The 23,310-nt window shown below is 41.7% G+C and overlaps 1 protein-coding gene across 2 annotated transcripts in view; it reads right to left on the reverse strand.

Moving 5' to 3' along the window:
* Positions 1–5,149: 5,149 nt before the first annotated feature.
* GRM4 (glutamate metabotropic receptor 4) overlaps positions 5,150–23,310 on the reverse strand; it is a 41,851-nt gene continuing 23,690 nt past the window's right edge. The window contains exons 3-11 of one of the 2 annotated variants that reach the window (XM_053457852.1): positions 16,845–17,061; positions 16,503–16,638; positions 15,462–15,616; positions 15,221–15,361; positions 14,637–14,837; positions 9,742–9,878; positions 8,148–9,098; positions 7,144–7,390; positions 5,150–5,676 (exon numbers count right to left, since the gene is read on the reverse strand). In XM_053457852.1, the coding sequence (XP_053313827.1) occupies positions 5,627–5,676; positions 7,144–7,390; positions 8,148–9,098; positions 9,742–9,878; positions 14,637–14,837; positions 15,221–15,361; positions 15,462–15,616; positions 16,503–16,638; positions 16,845–17,061 (2,235 nt within the window). In that variant the 3' untranslated portion in view covers positions 5,150–5,626. Of the gene's footprint in view, positions 5,677–6,939; positions 7,391–8,147; positions 9,099–9,741; positions 9,879–14,636; positions 14,838–15,220; positions 15,362–15,461; positions 15,617–16,502; positions 16,639–16,844; positions 17,062–23,310 lie in introns of those variants that run through there. The other variant, XM_053457850.1, reaches the window with a different exon arrangement.

Below are 23,310 nucleotides of genomic sequence, written 5' to 3' on the forward strand. Positions count from 1 at the left end.
TATTAGACAAAACCTCCCTTCTTTACAACCCCTTCCTACACCACCCACCACAACTCTCTCCACTCATCTCTCCACTCATCCATAGCCACCCTTCTTTCTTCCTCTCACCCAACAACCTGTCCCCATCCCACCACACCTCACAATGTATCTATGTCCATCCCTTGGTCCATCACTTATCCACCTATTTAATCTTTCTCTATCATCTGGAACTGTACCAACAGCCTTCAAGCATGTGCTAATCACACCCATTCAAAAAAAAATCCTTCCTCAGATCCCATCTGTCTGATCAACTACCACCCCATCTCTCTGCTTTCTTTTACCTTTAAGTTGCTTGAATGGATTGTGTACAATCGCCTCAGTAACTTCCTCTCCTCTAATTCCCTCCTTGACCCTCTACAGTCTGGTTTAAAACCCCTTCACTCTACTGAAACAGCTTTAACAAAAGTCTCCAGTGACTTGCTCTCTGCCAAAGCGAAAGGTCACTTCTCCATTCTAATACTATTGGATCACTCTGCTGCTTTTGATACTGTTGATCACCACCTTCTTCTTGACTCACTTGCTTCTTACAGGCATTCGAGAAACAGCTCTCTCATGGATATCCTCATATCTGTCAAACCGTTCCTTCTCGGTCAGCTTCTCTGGCAAGACATCATCCTTCCACTTTCCGTTGGCGTCCCCCAAGGTTCAGTCCTTTGCTCTCTGCTGTTCTCTCATTATACTTCATCTCTTGGCAGTCTAATCAACTCATTTGGCCGCCAGTATCATCTATATGCAGATGACACCAAAATCTATCCGTCTTCTCCTGATCTCTCTCCATCTCTCATGTCCCGTATTACCAATTGCTTGTCTGCTGTTTCTTCATGGACGTTACAACGCTACCTGAAACTTAATCTTTTTAAAACTGAACTCATCATCTTCCCTCCTTCCATCTCTACTCCACTACCTGAATTCTCTATCACCATTAACAACACAATTATCTCTCCTACTAACCACGCCCGGTGCCTTGCAGTCATCCTTGACTCAAACCTCTCCTTCATCCCTCACATTCAGTCCCTCGCCAGATCTTGCCTAAAAAATATCGCATCCGCCCAATCCTCACCCAAGAATCTACAAAAACTCTGGTTCATTCACTTATCATTTCCTGTCTTGACTACTGCAACACTCTTCTGGTTGGCATCCCACTGTCATGACTCTCTCCTCTGCAGTTTGTCTTAAATGCTGCTGCTAGGCTTCTGCTTCCCCCCCTATTACCTTTAGAATTAAATTTAAAATCCTGGTACTAACATATAAGGCCCTCCATAACACTGCTCCTCCATACATTTCTGCCCTCATAAGCAAATACTCTCCTACTAGATCCTTACGTTCTACCCACGGGCTAAGGCTCTCCTCCTCACTTATCACCTCTTCCTTTTCCCTTCTGCAAGATTTCACACTGGCTGCCCCATATCTTTGGAATCTAGTTCCACCGAACCTTCAGCATTCACCCTCCCTCCCAACATTCAAGAAACGTCTCAAAACTCACTTCTTCAGAGAAGCATACCATCTTAGCTGCTAGAACATCCTTGTCACTGATACAACCGCCACACTACCTCTCACCCTTTCTCTGTGCCTTAGGTTTGTCACCCCATTCCATCAAGATTGTAAGCTTGCCTACGGCGCCATTCTATAAGTACGCTCTTGGAGACGGCGCTCCATCCATCCACCCGTCCATTCATGTGCGGTATTGTTGATGTTATTGTTTTTGTTCTCTTGTTTTTATTTTTGTTTTCTCGCTTGTTTCATCTTGGCAACTCTCCGGTACAAGCTCATCTGCTGCCATACCTTGTGACATTGTACCTATGATACACTCGCTCGATGCGTACAATTGTGTTTTGATGTCTGATGTACTATGTTCACCAACTTATGCAATGTTACTTTTTCAATAAACGGAGAATTGAAAAAAGATTGTAAGCTTGCGAGCAGGGCTCTCTCCACCTAATGTATTGGTTTGTCTTAGTCTGTCAATTCTCGTCTTGTCATACCCCTTGCATATATGTATTGTATTAAGTGCTGCGTAAATTGTTGACACTATATAAATGAAAGATAATAATAATAATATTGCTATTTATTAGAGATTATGAGAAAGCAAGATGAGTATTACTAATACAGCTGTATTCAAAATTTTTACATGTGCTGCACCCCTCTGGAATTGTCTACCCTGTTCCGCCAGACTTTCTTGCTTGTACATCTATTTTAAAAGCTCTCTAAAATCCCACCTTCTGGGGGGGATCCTTCCTCATTTTCAAAAATTTATACAAATTAACAGAATTGGCAAATTTCCTTAAAATAAAAAATTCCTACAAAGTCTGATAATGAATTAGATTATACAAATATTAAAACTCCTCAATAGTTCAGAAAATGTATTTTTAATCACACCCACACACCAGGACAGGCTCTGCCGCACCGACACCCACACACCAGGACAGGCTTTGCCACACCGACACCCAAGCACACACACCAGGACAGGCATTGCCACACCGACACCCAGACACACACACCAGGACAGGCGTTTGCCACATCGACACCCAAACACACACACTAGGACGGACTCTGCCACACCGACACCCACATCTGGACGGACTAAGATACAACACATGAACATGTATTTGCCACACTGCTTAGTCATTAACCCCCCTCTTGTGTTGCCCCATTGTGAATCTCTCCCAGCCAGCCCCTCCCTTTAGTATTGATTTATCATGTAATGGCCCCTTCTGCCCTCTTGTATATTGGTGACCCCACAACCTTGTATATTGCCCCCAGCCAGGCTTCTATTATGTTTTAACTCCCCCATTGTGTATTTATACCATCAGTCAGCCCCTTTTTAGTATAGATTTACGTGATGCCCCTAGCCAGCTCCCCTTGTGTATTAATGCCCTCACAACCTTGTGTCCCTTGCCTTCCCCCACTGTGTATGTATGCCCCCAGCCAGCAGCCCATTTGGTCTTGATTTATATAATGCCCCAGCCTTCTCCTCATTGTGTATTGTTGCCCCCATTGTTTTGAGAACCGTAGTCATTACCTTTTTTCTCTTTCCCGCCTGCTCTGTGCTCTCCTCCACAGCACTGACCGACACATGAGCTATTGACTCTACGTCGCACCGCGTCTTCAAGGGGGCGGGACGAAGAGCCTCACTGAAGCAGAAGCGGCATGGCACACACAAGCCGGCTGCTTAAAGAATTTCAGAAGGCAATTGGACTTTCTGTGCTCCACTGGCCCGCCGATGGGACAGCGGAGTTGGACAGCGCTAGGGCTATGCGGGACAGCAGGACAGAGCCCCAAAATCAGTACTGCCCTTCCTAAATTGGGACAGTTAGGGGGCCTGCTATACTTTGCCCTTGGATACATCAAATGCCATGTTTCATTTTTGCCAAATGTTTTTAGGCGAGGAATTTTGAATATTTCTTTTCAAAACTAAACTATTTTCATTGAGGGAGTCCCTGATACCTCCTGGATTCACATTTCAACAAAAAGCAGCATCTTAGGGCTAATGAATAGACTATAGAACCTTGATGCTTAACACTCTGCCAGCATCCTAATCAACCAATCTGGATGATCAACAACCCCTACAGATAACCCTGATTAAATTAACAATCTTTACAGATCAACCTTGATTTAATCAACTCACTTGTATCCAAGCAGTCCTCTTATTCTACTCGAATAGATTGTAAGGGCGCAAGATTTGGGCACAACCTTTTGTACCACTATGTGTTAATGTGTGTTAATTTAAATTATCTCACAGAATGCGTGACATTACACCCTTTAGGGGTACAATCCAACTTTATATGACATATTGTAATATCTGGAAATACTAATGAGTAGATCTCAACACTTTAGATTTTAACAATCTAACTATATATCATCAAAATTAAAAACCATTGGTCAATGGAAAGTAAAGATATTCTGAATAAGAAAAGCACCAATTGTCAATTGTGATACAAGAAGAAGACGTTCTAGACTTTGTGATCCTGAGAATCTGCATGGGATCTGAGTTGGATGAAAAAACTCTAAATCTCTGGGTGTAACAATGGGAGATCCTCATCAGACTATTCAGAATTTACATAAACAAAACACACATACAGTATTGACCTAATCTTATGTATGCTAGGTTGAGCCTCACATAAATGTTTTCTATTTTGCTCCTACATTTGATAAAAATACCAAAAATATTTCTTGTTCTGATTACATGCATGTACAACAGAGCTACAAATCTTAAATAAGTTCCACTTTTTGAATATGTTTTATTTTTTTATTAGAAAATATCAGGTAGAAAAGAATTTTTTTTTCAAGACTCTCTGTGATTTTCATGCACACAATTTTGCATAAACGCAGGCACCGCACAGGGTTTGTGTTTAAGTGATACTTTTTTGCCGTCCATAACAAGATACAATGCAAACTGACCATGGGGGAAACAAGGTTTTACAAGAACCATGATGATCATTATGAAATAAAACACAACTTTAAAAAATGTTATGTCATTTTCCATTCACCAATTTAAAGTAACTCCTTTCATAATGTGTGTAAAGTATGAAAAGCTTTAAAATAAAAATCCTCTCTTTTAGAATTGTGTTTAAAATAATAGAATGTACTTAATTACATAAAAAGCTTAATAATATCAATTTAACCTAGTTCTGTTTGTGCGGAAGGTTATTTAGCGCAATGATATATATATGAGGAAAACAGACAAAGACGAGGAGCGGTGAACAAGTTGACAGTAGCTTTTAAAGGGGCTAGAGATGATATAAATTACTAAAACATTCAGAACCCACAACAGCAGAAAGTAAAAATTTGAATTTAAAACAATTGTACTGTGTTAGCATTAAAAGTTTGTTTAAAATATTCAATTTTCCATACATTAAAAGGAATAAGTAATTAAACATTTCATAATGATCCTAACTGAATACATTAATAGGACTGCAAGCAATATTTTATTTTAACAGGCAAAATAAAACTAAAATGTATTTCGGTTTCTTACAATGTGGATTAATACTGTAATTTAATAACCAGAATTGTATACAACTGAAACAAAAATGAGAAGAAAAAATGTTTGATTTTAACTGGCACTTTAAATATAAAATAGGATAGAAAAATGGAATTTCATAAAAAAACAAAAAGATTATGGTAAGCTCAACATATAGCTCCTATTTTAAAGAACACAAACTATAAAGCAAAAGGGCAATGGAATAATGTACAAATTAGCATGAACTCAACAGAAAAAATGTTCCTATAGAGAAACAGTCCCATATGGTAGAACAATACAGTTTAGAAAAGCAAGAAAACAACAAATATATTAATACAAGCCTTTAAACTGACAGAACAGAGGATAATATAAATATTAACAGAAGGGGCAAAGATACGTCTCTTGATCCTAAAAAAGAGAGGAGGGGCAAAATGTATCCTTCTCACAGCTGTGGCTTTAAAACTGTAATACACCTTTTTTTCTGCCACCTGCGCCAGTTCCGCTGTTCTACTCCATGACAGATTGACTAGCTGTCCTGACTGGTCCTGTTTTTCAGCAGGGAGCAGTAGCTGACTTGACTCAGTGGTTTGGCCCCTCCCACTTCTCAAAGGCGCTTTCAAACAGCATTGTTTATATAGCATGGTTACTGTAGCTGACGTACATTGGTTTACTGGCCAGAGCTAGGAAAGAAAAGTAAACATATGAGTGCTGTCATTAATGGAAATAAGTATATTGTGCTTCATAGCAAAGCATCTTAAAGAGTCAAGAACCAAAGACTTAACCAAGCATGGCAGTATTCATTCCATTTCTATAAGAACCCAAAAGCAAGCAATTGGCTCTCAGTCTATACTATAGACATTAGACTTGCGCATTCCAAAAATAAAACAAAAGAAAAAGAAGCAAAGAGCTCTGAATTTTCATTGCTTTCTCACTCTCACTTACTTATTTACATTCTCTCTCACTCACTCTTACACTCTCTCATGCTGTCTCACACTCTTACTTGCTCTCTCACACGCTCTTTCAATGTCTCTCTACCTTCTACCTTGACCACTTTCCACAGATCCACTTCTCCTCTCGGTTTCGCAGAGAAAGAGAAACGTTTCTGCAACTCTCTTGTCTCCATCTTTCTGGGTTCTTGGAGTACTTCCGCAAAAGGCCAGATCTACAGCTCACCCCACGCGGGCAGCCTCTCCCTCATTCCTCCAATCTGAGGAGAGGGTGTGCACGGAGGCTCCTCCGCCCTTTCGCGGAAGCGCTCCAGGAGGCCTGGTTAATGGAGCTGATATCAGGGAGTAGGAGACGATTAAAGAAGACAGAGGAAAGATAAACAAGAAGGGGCAAGAGAAGAAGAGCTGCGGAAAAATAGACAGGGAACCGAAAGTTCATAAGAACCATTAGGCCTATCTAGTTTTCCTGCTGTAATATATGCAGAGATAGGGAGTATCCTTATGTATTGTTAGTAAGCATAAAGCAGTCTTAGTTGCCTACAAATACAGTGATGGTCGACGTGATTTACTGGGTAATGAGTGGATATCTCTACATAACCCAGATGCTATGCACAGATAATGCATAGTGTACATGCTGAACATCTGCACACTGGTAATGGACAAACACTATACGTTGATTCTTAGGTTACTGATGAATTTATAAAGATGTAACTCAGTGACATTGAACCACTGAGTGAGAAGATGAATCCTGACTGCATCATTAGCTGTACAAAATAAATTAAGTTATTGATAGATAATTGTTTATTTAGGAAGTACGTGGCCTAGAGGCAACAAGGCTCTATGGCTGCAACATGTCTGATGGGAGGCAACCCTCTGTTTATGGACTGGTTAAATCTTTTTTTTCTTTGTGGACTTTTAAGGTTTTAGCTTGGTTCTGTTTGAAATATTAATGGAATAACAGAATTGGGTAATATAGTCAAATATATTTATTATCATCATGTTTATTTATATACTGCCAACAGGATCTGTAGCACTGTACAAGGAGGTTATACAGAAAAATGTAAATGTTTGGACAAACTGTCACAGGTGTGTAGGGCCCTACTTGCTAGAGCTATATCTGTTATATAGGCTGTTGTGCTCCGATATTTGGTTTATTACAATGCTGCAAACCTGACTCTGGGTTGACAAAATGATTATTACCTTGTGTCTCCATGCTGTCACATAGCTCTGTCTTGGCCTCCCCATTAGGTCTATAGCCTCCCTTTTGGGTAAACTTGTTGCTCATTGTGGCTGCAGTTACAACAGCCTTGAGGCTGCGCTTGCGCTTGGGGACATTCTGTTCAGGATGGAAAAGGATAACATAGACCTTGGGCATATAGAGCATCCCCAGGGATACTGAGGCACTCAAACTGACTGAAATGGTCAGTGTTGTAGTCTGGATGTGCATCTGAAAACAAGAGATTGAGTCACATTGTAAAATCCTTTAAAAAAAAGCATGACTGGAGCATAAAATTCACATGAATGCATTATTTTATTATCAGCTCTGATGACAATTTAGAGGGAGCAATATACATACACATAATTTTAATGATTGCATGGACTCCTGAAATACAGCATTCCAGAAAAAGGCATGCTTTTCATTTTAATACTAGAAATATCAACAATTATACAACATTAGAATTTTAAGGGGAAAAAGAGCAAGCAAGGTTAATGGTTAATGGTTAATAATATACACATGCAATGTTTTGGTCTATAGAATAAACCACTTCCACAATGACTGAAACACACTTTGGTGAGCCTGTACACAGTGAGGTATCCTGGCCCTAGGCTGACTAGACCTAGGGCGGCAGGTCCAGGCACAGCCTCCATGGACTTCATTAAAAGGCCCTGCATGCCTTTAAGACACAGTGCGCCGGGATATGATGTCATACCCTGGTGCTCCATTTTTTAAAGTAGAGTGATGCCTTTTATTCTATTTGGGATGCCGACCACAAAGGGATCTGGCTGGGGATGCTGCCCTAGGTTGAGCTTAGGGCAACCCCAAAGGTAAATACTTCATTGTGTGTACAGACCTACTTGTAGTCATCATACTGATTACTGACTTATAATACGGAGGTCATGCATTAACTACACTGTGATACAAAACTCTGCTACACAGTAGACAAATCCACGTACAAACTTATACTACATAACCCTTTTTTTACCTTTTCAGCTGACTGAGCAGTGCCAAAGAAAATCGGGATGAAGGCCAGCCACACAATGCAGGTGGTATACATGGTAAAACCAATCGGCTTTGCTTCATTAAAAGTCTCAGGAACACCTCGTGTTTTGATAGCATAGACAGTGCAGGTCACCATGAGAAGCATGCTGTAACCCAATAGGCAGATAAGGGACAGGTCCGAGATGTCGCACTTTAGCACCCCTCGTGCTTGCTGTGGGTCTGGTGTGCGTTGGTTCTCATAATCCACCACTGGCTGGGATGGGTTGACCAAAAACCATATAAGGACTCCCAGGAGTTGAACTGAAGAGAGGCTGGCAGTAATAACTAGCTGAGAGGATGGGCTAATATATCGAGGGGCACTGACAGACCTTTTACCTTGCTCAAAAATGCGGTAGATACGATTTGTCTTAGTGAGGAGGGCAGCATAACTGATACTCATTCCCAGACCCAAAAAAACTCTTCTCAAAGAGCATGTGCCATAGCCTGGCTCAGCCACCATGATAAAGGTATTAACGTAACACAGGAAGATACCAGTTAGCAGGACGTAGCTCAGCTCACGGCCTGAGGCTTTTACAATCGGTGTGTCATTGTATCGTATGAAGGTTCCAACCACTACAAGAGTTGCTATGATGCCCAGCACAGCCAACAGAAGGGGCACTACAGCCCAGGGTGAGCTCCACTCCAACTTGATTACAGGAATGGGGATACAGGAGGTGTGGTTCACGTTGGGTCGCATGTGACTTGGGCATCTCTTGCAGGTGTAAGTATCATATTGGTACTGGTAACCATCACATCTCTCGCAGTGCCAACAGCAGTGTATACCTTTAACTACCTTCTTACGCTCACCTGGACGGCAGGGCTGGCTGCAAACAGATGTGGGAATCTGTGGGAAATGGGAGGAGGAAGGGGTACCTGGCCAGTGCATTTGATCAATCTTTTAAAGGGCAAAAGAAGAAGACAAAAGGAACAGACCATGAGTTAATTCATTAGGAAGCAAAAACACATATAAACTAGTATAATGAAATAGGAATGGGAAAGAAGATTTAGGTGAATAAAGTCATTTAAAAACAGTCTGTATATTTTAGCCCTTAATTACCTTCTATGTTCTGTGTCTCTAAACTTCTGATTCCATATAAAAGATAATAGCTATTGACATCACATAGGCTTTTAAAAGTTCAGAGGTCCCTTAATCAGATGTATATTTGATCTGAAGAAGGGGTCCATTAAACTTGTTTTATGTATTATGTTAAAAAGGTATTTCTATCTAGACTAGATTTTTTTAGTCGATTCCTATCTGGATTATGCATTTTGTTTCCTGTCCTTTTGGGTGAGAGAAAGTGAGTGAAGTGTGAGAACAATGAAATTTTAGAGTGCTCTACTTGTTTTGTTTCATTGAGGGTTCCTCCTCATTTTCAGACATTCGTATGGTTTAAGGAAATTGGCAAATTTTTTTACAATTCATATGAATCCAAATGCACAAGTCTATTTCTAACTAATAAAAGCACTGCCTTCCACCTTTCATTGCTCAATTACCCTTTTAAATGAAGCAAAAATGGAAGAATGTTATTCTCACTCACCTTAAGATGCAGATGATCCGCCCATTGTCCAATAACCTTGTACTCAGTACTGCCATTGTGAATTTGGTACTGGTAGATTTCATAGCGCCCAGGAGCATCACCATTTTCATTAAATGTCACAGGGGTCCCTGCAATGCCTGAAAAATATTAAATAAATAGGTCATCACTGACAGGCATGATTACCAGTACGCTTATCATTGTTTATAATTTACAGTATGTTTTATTTATTTATTAAATCATAAAACAGCCCTAATATCATGATTGATAGTCACTACATCTATGCATACAGGGTCACTTTAATTAATAAATAGTTTGAGGAAGCAGTTACAGGCATTTAAGCTTTTCACCACTAATGGTATTTAAATGTCCCCTAAAAACTGGGAAAAAATGTCCTATTTGTCTTTAGGTGATCCATACAAATTGCATATTTGTCTGTTTATTTTTATTTAACAAAGGGATATAAAGTTATTTAAGCTATTTCACAATAATACCGTAATTTCACAAAAGGCATAGCTTTTGATGTAAATTTCTCATTATCTTCCACAATATCTCAGTGAGTATTGCAAAGAAATCATATTGTGAGCCCATGTACTTGTTACAGGACTGGGACTTCATCTGGGACTGTCAAGCAGAAATGTAAAAAAAAATTGATGCATTCCAGATGCAGCAAAACAGAAATAAACATAGGATTTTTGTAATAGACAAAAAAGATGTTGTTTATAGGCATTAGTTAAGAGTTATGATCTGATAAAACCTACAATGTGACATTTCCTCTTTGTCCTGATACACAGTTTGCTTCACTGATGCTGATCAGTTAAACAAACTGCAGCATCACTAGTTTTATCTTACATATGCGAACTGGGAGGTTCATATATTTTGAATGCATTATGTGATTGCTTCATAGTTCAGAACCGGACCCTGCCAGCACCCAAACTTGTCTCTTAAACAGGCTAATGTCAAATATCACTGTAGAGAGCTTCTCTGCAGACCATGATGAGTCTCAAGGGCTTTAAATGCACAAAACAGCAAATGAAAAGAAAACCATGGAGGAGGGGGGTATTCTTCTATAGTAGGGGTGTCATAAACATTGTCCATTTAAGCTAAGAGAACAGTACTATACAAAAAGTAGTTACTGTAAGTAGAAACAATACAAATAACACTTCACTGAATAATACAATGTGAAAATAATGAATATCATTTTATTAACCCCTTAAGGACAATGGGCGGTCCCTAAACCCATTGAAAACAATGAATTTTGAGCCCGTACATGTACGGGCTTTGTCATTAAGGGGTTAATCAACATACACTGTAGCCAAATTACAAATGATACAGCCCATCATATTCATTGCATTTGTATCTTAACAACAGATCGACAAGGGCCATGTATCTGCCTCTTCGTGTGTATCTGTAGTCTCTTCAAAATGATTTCACTTTGGGCTTCATAGCGCATAGAGGGAAGGGCTCTTAGCCTAAGGCCTGGGGGCAAGTCTAGTCAAGTGGCCCGTTGCGCCACCGAATCAGCCCACTATGCATGTCCATCTTTTTCTTGATTTTCTAACACATATTGATTTAATGTGATGGGATTGAGAGTAATCAGTACGCTTATAAAAAAAAGTCATCATACACGGGACGTCTGAAGCCACAATTTAGTGCCACTAATCCTTTTTAATGAAATATGCCAATTGAAACAGAGTAAATAACAGAAAACCTTACTTTTCCTCCCACTGGTTTCTGGGTCTAGAAAGTTTTGTCCTCTGAAGTGACTACAAATTCAGTAGGGAATTTTATCTCTGGATAACTAAAAATGTATTTATTCCTACTGAAAGTAAAGTGCCAAATACACACCAGGACAGGCTCTGCAACACCGGCACACCAGACACACACACCAGGACAGGCTCTGCTACACTGACACCCAAACACACACAGCAGGACAGGCTCTGCAACACCGACACCCAAACACACACACCAGGACAGGCTCTGCCACACCAACACCCAAACACACACACACACACACCAGACTAGGCTCTGACACACCGGCACACCAGACACACACACCAGGACAGGCTCTGCCACACCGACACCCAAACACATACAACAGGACAGGCTCTGCCACACCGACACCCAAACACACACACACCAGACCCGGCTCTGACACACTGACACACACACACCAGGACAGGCTCTGCTACACTGACACCCAAAAACACATACCAGGACAGGCTCTGCAACACCGACACACCAAACACACACCAGGACAGACGTTTGCCACACAAACACCCACATCAGTATGGGTTAATCTACAAAAAGCATAAAAAATGCTTTCCACACTGGTTTGTTTTTTGTGTGTCCCCTTGTGTATTGATGCCCCAGCCAGGTCCCCCTTTGGTTTTAATGTATCCCCCAGTATACACCCGTGTGTACTGCCCCATGTGCATTGGTGTGATCACCACCTTTTTCTAGACTCACTTGCTTCTATAGGCATTCGAGATACAGCTCTTTCCTGGATCTCCTCATATCTGTCTAACCGTTCCTTCTCTGTCAACTTCTTTGGCAAGACTTCATCGCCCCTTCTACTTTCGGTTGGTGTCCCCCAAGGTTCAGTCCTTGGCCCTCTGCTGTTCTCTCGTTATACTTCATCTCTTGGCAAACTAATCAACTCATTTGGCCTCCAATATCATCTATATGCAGATGATACCCAAATCTTCTCCTGATCTCTCTCCATCTCTCATGTCCCGTATTACCAATTGCTTGTCTGTTACTTCTTCATGGATGTTACAACGGTACCTGAAACTTAATCTTTCTAAAACTGAACTCATTATCTTCCCTCCCTCCATCTCCACTCCACTACCTGAATTCTCTATCACCATTAACAACACGGCTATCTCTCCTACTAACCAGGTAGGAGATTGACTCTAACCTTTCCTTCATCCCTCACATTCAGTCCCTCGCCAGCCATATCCGCCCATTCCTCACCCAAGAATACACAAAAACTCTGGTTCATTCACTTATCGTTTCCCATCTTGGCTACTGCAACACTCTTCTGGTTGGAATTCCACTGTCTCGACTCTCTCCTCTACAGTCTGTCCTAAATGTCGCTGCTAGGCTTATCTTCCTTGCACGTTGCTCCTCTTCTGCTTCCCCACTCTGTGAAACCCTCCACTGGCTCACAATTACCTTTAGAATTAAATTTAAAATTCTGGTACTGACATATAAGGCCATTAATAATACTGTTCCTCCATACATTTCTGACCTCATTAGCAAATACTCTCCTACTCAATCCCTACGTTCTTCCCATGGGCTAAGGCTCTCCTCCTCTTCCTTTTCCTGTCTACCAAGATTTCACTCGAGCTGCCCCATATCTTTGGAATCTACTCCCATGAAACATTCAGCATTCACCCTCCCTCCCGACATTCAAGAAACATCTCAAAACCCACTTCTTCAGAGAAGCATACCATCTTAGCTGCTAGAACTTCCTTGTCATTGATACAACCACCACACTACCTCTCACCCTTTCTCTGTGCCTTATGTTTGTCACCACATTCCCTCAAGATTGTAAGCTTGCGAGCAGGACTCTCTCCACCTAATGTATCGGTTTGTCTTAGTCTGTCAATTCTTATCTTGTCATATCCCTTGAATTTATGTATTGTATTAAGCGCTGCGTAAACTGTTGGCGCAATATAAATAAAAGATAATAATAATAATAAGAGCCTGTCCTGGTGTGTGTTGGGGCGTCGGTGTGGCAAAGCCTGTCCTGGTGTGTGTGTTTGGATGTTGGTGTGGCAGAGCCTGTCCTGGTGTATGTATTTGGTCATCTGTTTCTTGGCACTTTGCTTATTGTAGGAATAAATTGAACTTTGATATTTTTACTTATCCAGAGATAAAACACCCTCCTGAATTTGTAGTCACTTCAGAGGACAAAACTTTCTAGGCCCAGAAATCAGCGAGAGGAAAAGTAAAGGTTTTGTGTTATTTACTTTATTTCAATCTGCATATCTTATTAAAGGCCATATTTTCTCTCACTGAAAAATGAGTGTAACCCACGTATGATGAGGTTGCCCACTACAGAAAAAACCCCTGATGTATATGATGGTTGCATCAATTCTGTGAACTTTGTGTGCATTACTTTTCTCTAGCTGTTTTGATATTATTCATGGATTTGATTAGTGATCGTAACACAGTGCTGCCTGCCAAGAGTGACTTTCACATACTTTACTGTGTTACGTCGGATCAGGCACCACAGGTGATGGACCCACAATGCAGGAATGGCGAGTAAATCTGATAAACAAGCCCGGATCGAGGCAGGCAGCACAGGAGCGTAGTCAAAAACAATAGCCAAGGTCGGGACGGGCAGCACAGGATCGTAGTCAAAGAACAATAGCCAAGGTCGGGACGGGCCCGCGGCGGCTAACCACAATGTCCTCTCTGCCTGTGCTGCCGCCGCGAGCGACACAGCAGCGCCACACAGGCAGAAGAGGTACTGGTCGGGTGCCGCGAGCATGTAGCGGCGGATCGTCTCTCCGATCGCCGCTGACATGCTGCGGCAGCCCGATCAGGACTGTCAGTGGCAGGGAGACGTGCCTGCTCGACACGCACGCCCCCTCGTGTGCGCGCCAGACGCACGGCAACACACGAGGAGGACGGGCGCGAAGAACGCCGAGGGACCCCAGCCGGACAGGTAGGCATGACATACTGGGCCACTTTGCTTCACTTGCCAGGCTTCCTCTGCCTACTGACATCCCATGCATTAGGGTCTGATGCACTTCTCTGCAATCCCTATATGGATTGCAGAGAAGCATACTTATGTACTCTAACAGAGTTAAAAAAAAACTACTGAAAATAAGCTTTGCTTGGTATTGTATTGTGACGTCTTGCACAGCCTACATTTCTGATCTTACCAGTAAAGTTGACACTGCGAATGTATTTTAGAAGTTCAGTTCCATCAACAGGATTCATGCCTTTACAGAGACCAACAATGCCTGGGCACACAGCTTTGTGCATGGCATGAAGCGCATGTGCCATTGCGTATACTGCATCTATCACAAACTGTACTTTCCCCTCCTGCTCATATGCAGATCCAATACCAATCCTCTCCTGGTCTGAAAGGTAAAGAGAAAAGGGAATTACAAAACATATTCACTATAAAAAATAAAATCATCCAGAAATTCAAATGGAAAGATTTAAATGCCAGACACACCTTAACAAAAGTAATTTAGCTGTTTCATGCCTCTTGAGAAAAATTGGAAAGTATGAGGTGGACATGACAGCTTTAAATTTGGTAAAAGAAAAATGTTATTGTCTCTGCTTTTTTGTAACTTTAATCAAAATACGTCTTTTCCATAATTAAATCATTTTTTTAAAAAATATCTGTTGTCACGGAAGGCCTTGGGCTCTCCTGGAAGGGCCTAGGGGCCAGCCTTCTCCCTACAGACTATGGGCCCTGGCCTTAGAAGGGGTCTGTTTTTGGAGAGGTGGTACTCACTAGTGCACTTCTTTCCATGGCCCCCTCTCCGTAGTGAAATTCGACTCAACCTGCAATGGAAATTGTCCTCCCAGAATTCAGCAAACCAAACATTCCTCCTGTTATTGTCTAGAGTCCGGGTGGAAAAATAACGATCAAAGCCTAACAAAGAAAGTAATATATGAATTAAGAGGCAAAGAAAGAAAAAGTAGCAGAAAAAGTGCTGGAGGATAGAAAAATAGCATGGCAGTAGATTTTATACCTTTAACTGAGGCCCTCTTCGGTAAGATAGTGACAGCTCCCTCTGCAACCTCTTCCTGCTGTAGTACAGGGGAGATCTTGGAACCCCAACTGTCAGAGCCAACCCACATAAAGTGTCCAGTCAGATTAGCTCGTCTTGCTGCTGCAAGTACGCCCCTGGGGAGGTGGAAAACAAGATTAAATAAGAAATGATAGAAGGTTAATATGAAAGCAAAGATAGAGGAAGTTGGAGAAATTCATTGTTTATCTGGAGCAGACCAAAAAACTTTTTTTCTCTCTCTTTCTTATCTCTCTTTTTCTTCCCCACTCTACCTCATTCTTATGTATTTTCCTTGTTTTTGCTCCCTGTAACCCTTTTTATTTCTCTCCTTTCCCATTCCCTCTCTCTTTGTTTTTCTTTCTCCTTTTTTTCTTTCCCTTTATTTTTTTTTAATTTCTTCCCCTTCTTTCTTCTCTCTCTCTCTATTCCTTCTTTTTTAGCACCTGTTTTTTTCGTTTCTCCATTGAATTCTCTCCTTTCTGTCGTCTTTCTCCTCTTCCTTTTACATCATTTTCTACTCTCCCTATTCCCTTTTTCCTTATGTCTCTCCTCACATCTCATAGTGGGAATGCTGTCTAGACATCCACTTCTGGGTCTTTTATGATCCTGGGGATCTCAGTTTGCACGATTGCTGTACAGTGGAACCTCCAGATTGCTGTACAGGGGAACAATACTTGTGATGCCTCCTGTGACATCGCAGGTGTTCCCCAGTACAGCAATCGTAGGAATCCCATGGAGAGGCTTTGATAGGTGTTTGTGGCCCCATGACAGCTTTGTCATTGGGGCTGCAGCATACACAAACTGTTTCCTAATTTTATGATCAGTCAGTGAAAGATTATGGCAGGAGACCCAATCAGAATCTTTACAGATCCCTCAAGTCCCTGCAGCATGAAGAGGATTACATCACTTCATTTCAGTCCCCTTTAAATGTAATCATGCTCACAAATTTTAGCCCCATCGTTCAGAGAGGAGACCAGGTAAAAAAGGCCCTATGACCTTTACCTGATATCATCTTCACTGGCAAATATGATGACTGCTCTGGCATTGGATGTCTCCAGTAGACGACGGATTATCTTGTCAAATTCCACCGTTTTGGGCTCCCGTGGGATCTTAACTGACTGTGCTACACACACACTACCTGCAGATGCAATACAAATCATTAAAATACTCTGTATTTACCTTGATAAAATCTACCATGCACATTGATGGACAAAATCTGGTAATTGACCAATAGGGTAAACTAACAGTCCAATTGCCAAAGCACTATAATGCAAACTGTTACATATGCTAAAATGCTGTATGATCTAATGCTGTCAAACTGTCAGAAAATACATGTATCCTCACCATCCTCTCTGGATTTCTGGATAAATGCCTCCACTCCACTTTCACCATAGCTGCCCTCAGATGCCAATGTGGACACATAACTCCACTTCAAGGCCTTCACAATATCTACCATGGCTTGAGCCTGATATGTATCAGATGGGACCACACGAGAGAAGAAATCATACCGACTGTTGTCACTTAGGTCTGGGGCTGTTGAAGCATAACTCACCTGGGGTATCTGCAGAAAGAGAGATTGTACTTGATGTAAAATAGCACAAGTAAAAGGGTACATAAAAAATTAAGGACTAGAAGAGGAAAGACTGGCCCAAACCATGCAATAACATTACCAAAGATAACCTGAACACAGGCTGCATATTTAAATACCTAAAAACTAACTTAAAAATACGTTTTCCTCTGTATCTTTTGCCATGAAGTGGTTAAATAAACCACATAACATATTGTGATATTTTCTGGAAAAGCCCATGTTACTTTTCAACTATTCTTTAGACTAATCACCTAACAGAAATTACAGATCTAACACTAGCTTCACAATTCATTTTGAAAGTAACCTTAATATAGCCTCTAAGCAAAAAAAAATGCAGATAACAGATCTGCATAAATTGTGCACATGACACACCACTGTCCTTATTTTAATTACAGCTTCAATACTAACACTAATCCCTCATACTAAACAGTGACGTATATCATGTATCAGTTTTTTTGTGGGTTTTTTTTTAACAGTAAAGCAAAATCTAACAGTCCTCTTCACACCAGAGATCTCTATAATTATACTAGTCTTAACACATTTGCACAGATATTTTAATAGTTGCATTAACCTTGAGATGACATTGTTGTTGTTCTTATGGACACGGATAAATGTGGAACATTTTACGTCTATTTTTTTATGTTCCTAAGAGCGAAAAACTCACTAAGTTATATAAATACAGAAAAAAAAATAAGATTTTGCAAGTTGGAACATGGACAAGAGACATAGAAGCAGGGGCAAAAAGTTTTTTTTTTTCAGGACATGGCAGGGGAAGTCAGGGTCTTCCAGGATACAGGCAGGGGGCTAGGACAACTCATAACAGGGCTGGGAAATAGGCTGGTTATGGCCAGAGAAAATAGCAGAATCTCTCTTCTCTGTCTTCCTTCTTCATCCGCATCTCTGCCGACATGACCTGCAAGAGCGCTCGTGCTTTCGGTGACATCCTCCAATCCAGGGAGGATGGGTATTTACTAGGAGGTCATGTCCATGGAGATATGGATGAAGAAAGAAGATGGAAGAAAGAAGAGAGAAGAACAAAGAGATGAAGAAGATGCTAGAGAAGAAGTGGAGCTGCAAGACACGGAAACCGATGCGGTCAGTGGAAAAGGTTATTGAGACATTCGGAGAGCCTGAGAGACAGTAAATGAGAATAAGAGTGTGAGTGAATATGAATGAGAGTGTGAAAGAATGGGAGTGAATGAGCCCAAGAAATTTGAATGAAAATGTATCCAAAACCACATCAGTTGTAAAACTAACATTGAACTTGATTATGATTCACATTGCCACAAACACTGTTAACAGATAAGAATGACTACAACTACAGTCCAAAAAAGTAAGATTATGCAAACTCAAAGAAAATTTTTTCCTTAATGCGATTATATGATGTGCGCAGTGTGTGTGTACAAGCACCTAAAATGGATATTTTTGGCCTTACATTTTAGATCATCAAATCTTCTGACTGACCTGAACTAAGACGTGACTAAAGAACCAATTAAACACTGCCCTTACCAGGGACATTTAACCCTTTTAATGGTGACTTTTAACCACATAGCTACACCTGCACAACTTACACACTGCTAAGCGTGCATAAACCTTACTTACAAGTCCCAACACAACTATCAAATGCATTGTAGATGTGTTCAAGCAGTAATGAGGTAGACAGATGACCCTTGTGATGAAAAACAGTTTATTTCTGTTACCCTTCATGAATCCTACTCTCTTCCTCTAGTTTTTACTCTCTGCTGTCTTTTCGCTTCTTAGTGTCCACCCCCATGTCTCCACACACATATATATATACCGTATTTGCTCGATTATAAGATGACCCCGATTATAAGACGACCCCCCAAATCTGAATATTAATTTAGGAAAAAAAGAAAAAGCCTGAATATAAGACGACCCTATAGGAAAAAAGTTTTACCAGTAAATGTTAATTCATGTAAACTATTTTTTTTTGAGAAAAATATTTTGGTTTTATTTCCTTCTATTTTCCAACCTGCCCCCCCAGTTACGCACATCTGCCCCAGAAATGCCTTATACCCCCTATATGCCACTGTGCCCCATGATATGCCTTTTAACCCTATATGCCACTGTGCCCCATGATATGCCTTTTGACCCCCTATGTGCCACTCTGCCTACAGAAATGCCTAATACCCCTATATGTCACTCTGGCATTAAGGGGGTTAAAAGGCATATTATGGGGCAGAGTGGTATATAGGGAGGTTTAAGGCATTTCAGGAGGCAGAGTGGCATATAGAGAGTTAAAAAGGCATTTCTGGAGGCAGAGTGGCATTAAGGGGGTTAAAAGGCATTTCATAGAACACTCTGCCTCCAGAAATGCCTTATGTCCCCCATTTAAAACATCCCCCGCCCCCCCCCCCCAAACTTACCAGTGCTTCTGACTCCCCTGTCATGCAGCCGGGGCAGCGTGTAGACGTCTACGCGATTCGCGTAGACAACTTACGCTGCAGCCGAAAGGAGGTGTGGCTAGCAGCGGGGGTTGTCTGCGTCCATCGCGCAGACCTTCCCCGGCTGTCAGAGAGAATTCCCCGCACCGGTGCCGGTGCCGCACCGGTGCAGGGAACTCTGATCTCTGACAGCCGCTGTGAAGGACCAAGGTCTGTTAGGCACTTGGTAAAGTTGTAAGAGTTCTCTCATATGGTGTGGTCTTAGAGCATTGCACGGGGGACATCTGGAGACTTTTCTTTCAATATCACTGTACATGGTGGGCCAGAACATGGTTTCATGTGCCCTACACTTAGTGGACTGATTGCCAGGGTGACCTTGATGGAGCTGTGTTAAGTAGTATTTCTGGATGGCATAATTATGCCATCATCCACCGTCAATTCATCCCTCATAGAGTAGAATGGTCGGATGTCATAATGCACTTTCTTAAATGAGCCAGGCCACCCATTGAGAATGGTGTCCACAAGGCGGTTGCAGATGGCATCTATCAGTATGCTTTGCTTATGTTCCTCAATTCTTCTGGATGATAACACCCCATACAGCGCTAACACATCATAATCTTTAATAGGTGTGCAAGAGAAAGAGCATCCGCAACATACAGTTCCCGTCCTTGTTTATATATCACGGTCAGGTGGTAACACTGAAGCTTGAGCATCATTCTCTGAATGCATGCCGACGCTGTGTGCAGGGGTTTTCTCAGTATGGGAGAGGCTGATGATTGGTCTCAACAGTTACTGCGAGGCCATAGATATAATCTTGGAATTTCACACAAGTGAAAACCAGGCTCAACAATTCCTTTTCAATTTGTGCATAGCGTTGTTCAGTCTCAGTAACGGCTTGTGAGACGAATGCCACTGGCCTGCCATCTTGAAGACAGCACCAAGACCATGCTGCGAAGCGTCAGCGTTCAAAATTACCGGCTTGTGCACATCAAAATACTGCAGGACAGGTGGACTTGTCAGATGTTCTTTGAGTGTGTCTACCGAAGCGGCATGTTGTGCATTCCAACACCAGTCAACATCTTGCTGTAGGAGCTGACAGAGGGGAGATGTTATCAAGATCAAGATATCATCCACAACTATTTCACATGGTTCTCCAGTAAAGAGGTGTTTCCATACATCTCTGAAAGACTTCACTTCCAGTCAAAATCCCATATGGCATCTGTAAGAACTTGTATCTGCCAAATGGGGTCATCAATGTTGTGAGTGTTGATGATTCCTAATCCAGAGGGATTTGCCAGAATTTACACTTAGCATCTAATGTGCTGAAGACCTTTGCCTGTGCCATATCAGCGATCACTTGCTCTACAGTCTTTAATGGGTGATGAGGCCTCAGGAGGGCCTTATTAAGGTGCACAGGATCAACACATATGCGTACTGTGCCATCCTTTTTGACTGCAGCAGCCATGGCAGACACCCAAGGGGTAGCCTCCTCCACTGGTGAGATGATGCCCAGTCTAGTCATCCTTTCCAACTCTTGGGCAACCTTGTCTTTTATAGCCAGTGGGATCCGTCGGGGTGTGCAGACAGTGGGATACACTGATTCATTCAGGCTCATTTGATACATGACAGGAAGTTTACCAATATTGTCAGTACGAAATAGGTCCTCATAATTCGTCTTTTCAGGAGCCTGTTGTAGCACAGTGTGTACTTTTTGGCTGAGTTGGATAAGATTTAGTCGCATGCTGTCTGGTAAGACTAGCAGGCTTTTCACATTTCTATCAACTATGTGGAATAACAACTGGCCCTCTGAAAAAAACAGAGTGGCAGTGCCCAGTGTCTGAATTGCTTGACCACCATTAGCTTTTAGGTTTACTTTGTTTGACTGATCAATTTGGGCGTTGGGGTCAATGCACTGCAATGTAGATGACGATTGCATTTAGCACCAGTGTCCATTTTCAGCTTGACCTTCTTGTTACATGTCGTTGAGAGTGTGTGAATATTTCTCCTTTATGTGCAATTAAGTCCACACTTTCACAATGAAAACAATCGTGCTGCTCATCAGCTTTCGCTTCATTTATTCTGTGCACATTTTTTCTTAGTTCCACTAGAGAGCATCACCCTTGCACCTGGGTTTTGAGCTTTGGACCTGCAGCACTTTGCAAAAGGGTTTGTTGCATGAGTTACATTTGTTGAAGGCTGGTCGCTTGTTGCGTTCAGTAGCATTCTCACCATTGCAGTTGCTGCATTGATTTTGTTGTGCTGCACCACAAACACTTCTGCCTCTCTTTTGAGTTCCTTAGTGGCCCTTTCAGAACACTCAAATGACATACATATTCTGATGGCTGATTCCAGTGTCAAATCTTTTTCTCTTAATAGCACAGACTGCATCATTGTGACTACCACGGACAATTCTGTAATGTATTAGTTCATCTGTGAGTGCACCAAAATAATTTTTCAGCCAGCAGCCTCAAAGTAGCCACGTAAGATTGAATTTCTTTGTCAGGTTTTTGAGCCATCATGTTGAATGCATGTCTGTCCGTTATCACATTCCATTCTGGTAAGCATCAAATTTCTTGATTAATATATCAGGATCCTCTTTGTCCTTATCCTCTCGAAAGTGAAATGATTCATATTTATCTAGTGCATCTGAACCAGCCAAGTTGAGAAGAGTGTAAGCTTGTACCTTTTTGATTTGTCTGTTAGTTCTACTTTGGTGTACACTTCCCATTCTCTCTTCAGCCAGGTGTTAGCAATGTCATTAGCAAAGAAAATCTGTTCTATGCTCCTTAGATTTTGAACCATAGTGTGTTAGTTCTTGAGGATTGACCAATGAAGTTCTCAATGGGATTAAGGCCTGGGGAGTTTCCTGGCCATGGACCCAAAATTTCGATGTTTTGTTGCCCGAGCCACTTAGTTATCACTTTTGCCTTATAGCAAGGTGCTCCATCATGCTGGAAAATGCATTATTCGTCACCAAACTGTTCTTGGATGGTTGGGAGACGTTGCTCTTGAAGGATGTGTTGGTACCTTCTTTATTCATGGCGGGATTGGTGGCGCCCCAATCCCGCAGCTGAATCAACTTTAGGAGACAGTCCTGGCGCTTGCTTTTTGGTACTTTTGGGGCAGTGCTGAAATGAAGTGGAAATTATTTTTTGGGATTAAGTTCATTTTCATGGCAAAGAGGGACTTTGCATTTGATTGCAATTCATCTGATCACTGTTCATAACATTCTGAAGAATGCTATCATCTAAATTGATGCAGCAGACTTTGTGAAAATTAATATTCCTGTGATTCTCAAAACTTTTGGCCACGACTGTACATATGACCCCTATTTAATGCTCATCAGGCACCAGTTACACTGTTGAAATAACAGTTTAAAATGTTTAATATGCTAAAAGAAAAATGTGGCATTAGCTAATGCTTATAGATGCAGCATTTTTGGGCAAATGTGCATTATGTGTAATTTACTGTGCAAACATCTTCTTCTATACAAACTGACAAATACCCATACTCTGATCTCTGACAGCCGGGGAAGGTCTGCCCGAAGGCCGGGCAGCGTGTAGAGCTCTACGCTCAGCCGGCAATCTCCAGGTCAAACCCGAAGAGTTCACAGGTATGGACGCAGACAACCCCTGCTGCTAACAGCACCTCCTCCCGGCTGCAGCGGAAGTTGTCTACGCGAATCGCGTAGAGCTCTACACGCTGCCCGGACTACGCACCGGGGACTCAGAAGCTCCGGTAAGTTTTGAGGAGGGAGGGTGTGTTAAATGGGGGGCATAAGGCATTTCTGGAGGCAGAGTGTTCTGTGAAATGCCTT

Source organism: Spea bombifrons, chromosome 2 (assembly GCF_027358695.1).
Source record: "Spea bombifrons isolate aSpeBom1 chromosome 2, aSpeBom1.2.pri, whole genome shotgun sequence".
NCBI classification, from domain to species: Eukaryota; Metazoa; Chordata; class Amphibia; order Anura; family Pelobatidae; genus Spea; species Spea bombifrons.